Source organism: Acipenser ruthenus, chromosome 1, assembly GCF_902713425.1.
Source record: "Acipenser ruthenus chromosome 1, fAciRut3.2 maternal haplotype, whole genome shotgun sequence".
In the NCBI taxonomy this organism is placed as follows: domain Eukaryota; kingdom Metazoa; phylum Chordata; class Actinopteri; order Acipenseriformes; family Acipenseridae; genus Acipenser; species Acipenser ruthenus.
This window is the reverse complement of record NC_081189.1, coordinates 92,731,619-92,741,081: the sequence shown is the minus strand read 5'-3', so window position 1 is coordinate 92,741,081 and position 9,463 is coordinate 92,731,619. Positions and strand designations below refer to the sequence as shown.

Below are 9,463 nucleotides of genomic sequence, written 5' to 3'. Positions count from 1 at the left end.
ACTCAAAGCAGGGAAGATTATTAAATATCAATATGAAATAAAAAATATATATGCTTTGATTTTGTTTTGTTTTTTATTCTAGTAAACTGTAGGTCATTGATAGTAATATTTGGCAGTATAACTGGCTCTTCTGCAAGATCTTTTTTTTTTTACATTGGAAATTGCAAAGGGCAAAATGAAATCAATGAAGGTATTGTAGCGTGCACAGGGGTAGGGGTCAGGGCTGGTAGGTGACACAATCGAATATGAAGACATAAGCCTGATAGCCGGCTCTTTTGTACAGCGGTATCAGTGCTGGAGGTCCCGGGTTGGCGTCCCACCTCCACCTGTGAGAAACCCCTGCCTGCGGGAACCGAGGTTCAGTATCAGCCAATTTGGGCATGTTTTTGGAGATTTTTTTTTTTCAAGCAAAATCACAAGGCAAATAATGTTCCCATTTTTTTATTTAAGGAGATGGCTAGTGGAATAACATAGCAAGAACCCCCACAATAACCAACCACTGTCTAAACTTGTGACCCTAAAGCTATAGAAACAAAACTAGTCTAACCGATATCTTGGAGGTATGTAAGGTACTACTGGGGCAGCAGTGTGGAGTCGTAGTTAGAGCTCTGGGCTCTTGACCGCAGCATAGCAGATGGGGGACACTGCTGTTGTATCCTTGAGCAAGGTACTTTACCTAGATTGCTCCAGTAAAAACCCAACTGCATAAATGGGTAATTGCATGTAAAAAAATAATATGATATCTGTATAATGTGATATCTTGTAACAATTGTAAGTCGCCCTGGATAAGGGTGTCTGCTAAGAAATAAATAATAATAATACTAAGAAATTAGACATAGCCACAGGTACTCTGGATGTATTAACCATGAACACTGCAGAAATCTAAAGTAGTATAGTATTCTGCTGCTTGAAACAAATCTTACAAGAACTTACATGATAGGCATCACTTTGCTGCAAAGGTCTTCATATAAATTCTTCCATTTAAATACTTCAGCTTGGAGTTCTTCCAACAGACTGGCATCCACAGAAGGGATTCTGCAAAAAACAAGGGAAAATCCAAGCTGTTTAAGTAAATGGAACATCAACCAGGAATACTGACACCTTTTTTCTCTTCTCTTCACTGTAAAGCCACTGATTTCATAATCATCCCACACAGACCATTTAAAGAGTAAATAGCTTCAAAGCTCTTTTCAAAATGAGATCTGTCCTCTAAATCACTACAGGAAGAGCTCTGGCTTTTCTGTTCTGTACCACATCATGGATCGTTATTGCTGTGTTACCTTTGACAATGTAGGCAATAATGCTTACACTATCAGTGCACTAGAGCATACATTTTGAAAAGAGCTTTGAAAAACAGTTTAAAGTTATAAGTGTAAAAAGTTGTCAGGGTGTTAACAATGAAAAGAAAAATTACAAGAAAGTTATTTAAATAGTTGTAGCAACACGTGGGGACGTGTAACGCAATATGTTTCGGAACCTTGCTACTTACTCTTTAATAAAGCTATGGCCAAACGTTTTGTATCACTTAGAATTTTAGGATTGAGAAATCATTAAAAATATATATTTAACATCATGTAATCAAAGAAACTACAAAATGAAATTGCAGAAGTCTACTGGAAGCCATAATAGTAGTACAGTATTTCATGTTAGATTTCGAAATGTCACATTTTTCGAGTTTTGTCAGTTTTTCATTAAGTATATGGACAACTGCAAAGTGGTATGTAATTCAATATCTTAACATAACATTATTCAGCAGGTTTCATTCAACTTTATTCTATAGGGTGATGCAAAACATTTGGCCATAGCTGTAGGAATAGGTACTGTTCAGGGTAACAGTACCTGCTGTCCAATTTCCTTTCAACAGTTCCTACATAGGGAGGACAAACTTATCCCGTTCCTTTTGTGGCCAAACAACATAATCATTTTCAAGATAATGGGCAGTCATACCAACCCACACTAAAAGTACAATTAAATGTCAAATCCCTGTAAGGGTCCACCCCCAGAGTTCTGGAGGCAACCCCACCCCACATACACACACTCACCAGTATTTTTCTATTTTGCTTAAAACATTTTAACTGTTAGAGATGAACATTAAATCCAGTTACTGTACATGTTCGGTTTGCAACAATATTCGTAGACCGATGTGGGAGGCCTACTTAATAAAAACCACCTACAGTTCAATGTATTTTAATTAATTTAAAAACCCTCGTTATACACATAAACATGCTGTATGTGGTTTCTGATAAACATTTGCTGACGGTAAAAACGGAAGGAAAGATCCAAACCAAACAAAACCAGCTGTGCTATAAAATAGACTGTATCAATACACTCACTTACTAAGGTCCTAGCTGTAGCTCGAAAACATTTTTTATTGAAAAAAAAAACCCATTCACTTCTGTACAAACAGCTAATTACGTAAGTATGTACACATTACCTTGAAATATAAACTCTGCACATACTGTAATTTGTTTGTTTATTTATTCCACAAGAGATATTCTATGTAAGTTAGCAATCTTTAGACCTGGTACCTTTGATGTGTTCTGGGTTTCTTTTGATGATGAAAGTGTCATAAGGGTGGCACAGCAGACTGACCAAAACTCTAATACATTACCTGCCACAGTGTTTGCTGACCTTGCCGCTTGAAGCAATACTATATGTTTGATGCTGTTGTGCTTCCTGTCTGGAATGTGTCAATTCATCCTCCATTGTCATAATCTTTCTAAGTAAGGCTTTCTTGTCTTCTGTCATGCATGTTTTACATCTAAAAGAGCAGTGGAAAATTGATATTAGGGTGTGGTAACAAACTAGGGGAGAGGGGGACAAATTCTGGAAGCTGGGAAAGGGGTAGGAATGCGATGATAATAGTAGTCCTTTATACAGATCAGCATCTATACCTAAGTAGTAATAGTATGAATGGTCTATGACCCCAACAGGCTAGACAGGTTGCAAAAGCCAGTGGTATTCAGAGTGAAGGAACTCACTTCTAATACTTCGTAGCCTTTTAAAAAAACTAAACAGCTGGCATAAAAGGACAATGCAGTCAATCCCGCAGAAGTAAAAAAATAGGGAAATTAGTTAGGCAGTTCAAAATGTCATTAAATACCTACATTTCTTTAGCGAGTATTTTTTTTACCCTAACAAATACCTAAACCAACCCTTCTGAGAATACTAAATCAGGAGTAAATTAACCCATTGGAAATATTAGAACTGCTTTTGGCCTATATAAAATACAGCTCAGCTAAAAGTATTAAGCTCTCCTTACATGTCATGCTCCACAAACATTCCTATACCTTTGTATACAGCAAATCCAGTTCTGCTGCTGCTGACAGAACCACTCAAATTGAGAAGCAGTTTCTCGGAGCTTCTTCAGCTTCCCTGATTCTCTTTCCTTTGCTCGCTGATAGCATGTTCGTGAAGCCTTTGGCTTTCCTGGAGCTCATGTGTTTTTCTGTGAATGAGATTTTAGAAACTATCCTTTATTATGTACAGGAGTGTTATTGGATTTCATAACTCTCACACCCCACCACACTTCATTTACAAATGCTTTATTTTTCAAACATAACTAAACAGAAAAAAACCAGACAAAATGTTGATCAGCGTAACTTTTTTTAAAAAAGTGCAGGGTCTAATTTTCAGCTTTGACCGAATAACCCCACACAATGTGAAGTACTTGTTGATGTTTCTTTCTAAAAGGTGAGGCACCTTTAAACTTTTTTTAAGAAGAATCTCTCTTCTTTCATATTAGACATCAATGTCCAGATAAGTCCAGATAAAGGCATTTAACTAATGGGAAAATAAAACCTTCTTGTTGGTAAGAATATTAGCCTTAGGATGTACATGTATGCAAAATCTATCACAATAAGGGGCTCCCGAGTGGCTGCATGGTGAGTCCGCAATGTGAAAAAAAGCGGTCAGCTGACGGCACACGCTTCGGAGGACAGCGTGTGTTCATCTTCGCCCTCCCGAGTCAGCGCAGGGGTGGTAGCGGTGAGCTGAGCCTAAAAATAATTGGCCATTCCAAATTGGGGAGTAAATAATACAAAAGATAATTGGCAATGACTAAATTAAAATAGATAAATAAATAAAAAAATCTATCACAATAAATGGGTTTCATATTCATATTTCCCAAACTGTACCTCTCTAGTTCTGCCTGCAGATAATTTACATGCTTGGTCTTGACTTTATTCTCTTGTTGAAGTTTCTCTACCAGGTTTTTCAGATGGGATTCAGTCCCCTGCAGCTGCTCAAGGTCAAGGAAAATATTCTCCAGATCCTGTCCCAACACGCTGTTATTCTGAGCACTGTCTTCTACCAGCATCTTCACTTGCTGCTGCAGAATGTCAACCAGCTCCTGGTTGAGTAAACATGTTTAAAGCAAAATTAACAAAGCAACTGGATTACGTTGGTAAAACTACCATACAGATAATTTATGAAATGTAATTCCAATATGTGCAGTGGGTGTATGTTAGGGTCATACTTGTTTAATGTGTCAAAACATTCTTTTTTATATATATAATTTAAAGATTTGTGAATAAGGCCAAAAAGCATATACCATTTTAAACATTTTAAACATTTTATGGGGAAAAAAAGCCAAAAACAATATGGTCAGAGGTATACTGAACTTTCTTTACAATTGTGGAAGAGCAAACCAGAAAAACTGAAACTGCAAGACCCATTTGGTTAGCTCATGTGGCTGGCTTTTGTTTTATGTCAGCAGGAATATTGAAATTGAATCAAACCATATTACGTGGTTGTGGTTACCAACAGAAGGCATCACACATGTTAGAAATGATTACCAGAGAAGGTAGGTATTAGTAATAGAACGCTCATAGTCTACTCCGTGGTTTTATTGATCTGCAGTAAATGTTTTTCTATAAAGTCACCTAAGGTAGCCAGGAGATTGTATAGCCATCTTGGGTATAAGTGTTGGGAGTAGATACAGGATGAAAATGATTTTGATAAATCACATTTACTTGCCTGCTCCAAGTTAAAGATGATAATAACGTATTTTCAGGTATGGTGACTATGGTGAAACACAAAGGAGACCTACTGTACTGGTGAGAATGAAACAAACCCTTTTATGCTGAACTTCATTGGTAAGCTGCTCAAGTGTTCCTCGTAGCTCACGGTTAACTTTCTCTTGCAGATAAAGCTGATGAGACAGCACATTCAGGTCATTTCTTAGACCCCTTTCTCTTTCTCTGGCCTCAAAGCATTCTCTATCCAATTTTTCTGGAAAACAGCAACCAAAATATTGACAAATGGGTAGCCAAAACATTAAACAGATGTTGAAAATATTTTACATTTTCCTCATACAACCTAAGAGCTTCTAGGACCACCTACACTACAAAGGGTGGTTTCCCTCACCTTAAAAGAGGGGTTTATTAAAACCAAGTTACAACCCTGGGGGTGTTCTGATATGTTTTATTTAATTAAATAACCACAATTACAATACACTTCAAACAGGACATTTCTTACGTTTGCTTAAGACATGTGATACAACCAAATGGCTTCCAACAGCATTCTGTCCACACAAATCATGTTTAAAAAGTAACAAGTCATTATTTTTAGAGTGAAACTTTTATCCTGGTTGATAAATAAAACACAAAACAGGACAGTTGGTATTTATACTATTACTGTAACACAAAAACTACAGCTATCTTTGGAGCTATACTTACTTTATGTACTTATTAATATAATCAATTATTTTATCAGGAGCATTGCCGTATTTTACCAGGGGTCAAGGAAAATATATATTTGATAAATAAAAAAAATTATATATATATATATATATATATATATATATATATATATATATATATATATATATATATATATATATATATATATATATATAAACTCCAAAGTAAATAATTTACTTCCTGATTCAAATATTCTACTTGAAATGTAATATTGAGCTTTATTTTTGGCCATAAAGTAGAATAAAACCTGCTGAATAATGTTACGTTAACATATTGAATAAAATACTGCTTTGTAGTTTTCCATATACAGTACTTAATGAAGAACTGACAAAATATATATATATAAATATATATGTTATTCCTACTTCTGGCTACTCAGCATATGGTATCAATATAAGTGGAACCTCATCCATAAAATTGTGTAAAAAAAACCTAAGCATCTTCCCGAAATCTGTCTTGAAACTTTTCTATGTAGTCCATGAAACCACTGATGTCTATTAAAATTAGGTTACATACCTTTCTCCCACACAAGAAGATTACATTTTCCAGTTAAGAGTTTCATTTATTCAGAGTCTTCTTGAGGCGTCAGAAACGTCTTCATTGCTTCTTCATTCATTAACCTGAGTAGTTCCTGAGCGTGTTGGTATTGCTGCGGAAACAGATAGAATTTCATCTTTTCAATAACCAGGTTGAACGGTATTTATAAATTGCTGCCTAAAAACTAAGTTCCACACCCTTGACCCTTCATAAAGAGGCGTTTTGCTGTCTGATAACAGCTGTCAACTTTCCAAAATATTTATTGCCTGTGACCAGTGGTATGCAAACTAAAACTATTTAAACCATCAACTAAACTGTAAAACATTCAATTGTAACACATGCTGAAGAAAATGTTCAATTCCTTTGAAGTTTATTTTATTATTTCTTAAAGCCTTCAACTAAAACTGTAAAGGTATTGTAAATGCATGGTGTACAAATCATGTCATCTTTGTTGTTCTGGTTTAAAATACTCATTTGTCTCTCATTATTTTCAGTTATTCTGCATTTTTTCTTTAGTTTCCTTTATTTTGTTTACTTTTTCTTTTAAGGCTATAAATAGTAATAAACATTTTTAAATAAAGATATGATGTTGTAATCATGCATTCCTTGTGGTACCCTATAAAAACTCTTCAGCTTTATTATTGTTATTATTTATTATTGGGGTGAACTGTACATGTTTTTTAATCAAAGAAATGGCCCAGGATATGTGTATTCCTGTTTATTTGAAGTTTGCATTTAAATTTGAAAGCATTTTATACGACAATTTGTGTGTCAATACATGCATTATAAACGATGCACAAACACTGCTAAATGGATTCCAATGAAGTCCAAGCAAGCAATCCAGGTCATGTAACCAGGCAGACCTGGTTGTTGTTGAACCAGATCTCCATCACATTGTGGCTGGTATTAGCTGGAAGCAACACATTTTACACGCAAGGTACAGCATGGGCAGATCCAAGGGGGGGGGGGGGGGGGGGGGGGTCCGGACCCCCTCCCTTTCTTTAAAAATGTCAAAATATTGTTCCAAACAACCAACCCTGGGAATACATTTTATTAATGGCACTGATGTCCTCATGGTGGCTTAAAAAAGTTCCAAACAGCAAATAGAGCCAACACTGCATAGCACTGCATAAAAATAATTAATGGTCTGATCAGCACTGTCAAGTTGTTTGATTCTCAGTTTTGGTTGAGTTTTTCATTTATTTTTAAATAGCAGTTAATTAAAGACTGTAGTACACATTTTTAAACTTTTAAAAAGGTGCCCCATTGCTAACAGCGTGTTCTATATTAGAAAATAAGACATATGCCATTTAGGACTGCTCATACCGTCAATTGATTGTGGTATGCCCAGGAGTGCTGTGACAAGCCCCAGGAGTCATGCCCCTGACAGAAATAATTATTACTTAAGAATGTACGAACATTGCGGTTCGGGTTTGAATTGAAAACTTTATATAGTACTCTTGTGTTATACTGGCAATTACAGGAAAGGGGAACAAACTAGCTGTCAGTAATGTCATGCTCATAATGGATTCATTCCTGTAATTGAGGTCATCATTAAATTGGTTTACTTGCATCTGAATGCAATAGGACATTAAACCCCTATTTAGCAGGTGTTCTAAGAACTGGTTAATGTGTGATGATTATCAGTTAATTTAATGCTGTAATTCTAAGCAAATTCCATGCCCCAATTCTGAATACTAAACTCATTTTAGGTTTCAGAAAACTGTATTTTGAAGGAATAATGCAGGTCTGCAAGTCAACCAGTAGAGGGTGATGTTTACCTAATTTAATGACAGTTCCCCTAATGCCAAGGTTAACTGAGTTTATTGTAAATGGAGATCATACAGACAGCTAATAAACTGGTTCCCCATTCAAAACTGATTATTTCAATGTGGAGTGTACAATAACAAAAAAAAACATTTCAATAAATGACTAATGCAATACTAATACTGATAATTACAACACAAAGTATACTTCTTATCTGATAATAATAAGTAACAGGAAGGAAAAGTAAAGAATGTTGTGCTACTAACCTGTGTTCATACTTCTCTAACAGATTCCCAGTTATTGAGCCTGTGTAACATTTCTTTTGTATAAGTTACAGACGAGGTGTTCTCTTACGTTACTGAATCAGCATCTCTGTTATTTACTGGCCTTTCAGTTGCTCCAATCCTGTCACTACTTTTTTGTTAGCAGTTTTTTTTCCTTTTTGGCTCAACAACTATATCTCTGAAAATGTTTCATCAGCTCCACATCCTCTGCACAGCCCTCTCAATTCTTCAGCACAGAACCATCTCTTTCATTCCCCTGCTTTTAATCAGCTTAGCCTGGTATCCCTAAATCAATTATCTTCAATTGGCATTCTCACACGCTCTACTGACTCTAGCTGTACAAGGACTTGTAAGAATGCCAGGAATGACTGATGGTTTAACTGAAATGGGGCTATCTGTTTATGCCATCAGGCAATCTGACCTTGATAAAGTTGTGTAACCATGACAGTGTCATGTGGTCAGTCCTCAAAGTGAGTTCCCTGCCAGCAGTTGTGTTTTAACATTAGCGTAGGTTTCCTATTGTGTGGCTCGTCTCGCAAAGGCATTTACAAATTCATTTTCATGTTATTCATGTAACAGTACAGCCCTAAAAAAACGTGTTGCTTCTTCTGTGTCAGAATGAACTGTAACTTACGGTAGGGGGAAGTAAAGGACTGTTGCTAAGATTGGCCTTTGCATGAGATGACCTACTGACCCACTCCAGCTAAAATCCACCTCCTCTTCTGAAAGACAGGGGCCAGACAGAAGTGGCAAAATCAACCACAGACCGTTGGTTATAAGAAACAAGAACCAGTAAGCATCTTACTTCAGTGGGGTTTCAATTTTCTCCTGCCTCCTATCTGTCCGACTCCACCACAATCTTTTTGTCCTTGCCCTAGGCCTCAGAAGTTTTTTTTCACTCGCTTTACAATGCATTCTGGTACTCTTGAAGTAGTTCTCAATACCTTAAAGAAAATAGACAGATATGCACAGGGATGCGACCTAAATAACTGAACTGCCCCAAACGCCCCTATGATCTTGGAGCCTTATTGATCCATTAACCTCCATGTGCTGAACTTCATCCTGTTGCATCTCACCTATGGATTAAAACATTCATAAATCAACTGTTTCTGTTTACCATTTAGACTGTTCATGTATTCTCTATTGCAGCACACTTTTATTTTCGGTGTCCTT

At 36.2% G+C, this 9,463-nt stretch overlaps 1 protein-coding gene across 1 annotated transcript; it reads right to left on the bottom strand.

Moving 5' to 3' along the window:
- Positions 1 to 2,626: 2,626 nt before the first annotated feature.
- On the bottom strand, positions 2,627 to 6,348 carry LOC131740183 (centrosomal protein of 63 kDa). Its single transcript, XM_059035657.1, has 5 exons — positions 6,219 to 6,348; positions 5,075 to 5,232; positions 4,137 to 4,351; positions 3,291 to 3,448; positions 2,627 to 2,761 (listed from the first exon to the last, which is right to left on the bottom strand). Exons 1-4 carry the CDS (start codon positions 6,262 to 6,264, stop codon positions 3,367 to 3,369), a joined length of 501 nt encoding a protein of 166 aa, XP_058891640.1. The 5' UTR covers positions 6,265 to 6,348; the 3' UTR covers positions 2,627 to 2,761; positions 3,291 to 3,366.
- Between the last annotated feature and the right edge of the window lie 3,115 nt (positions 6,349 to 9,463).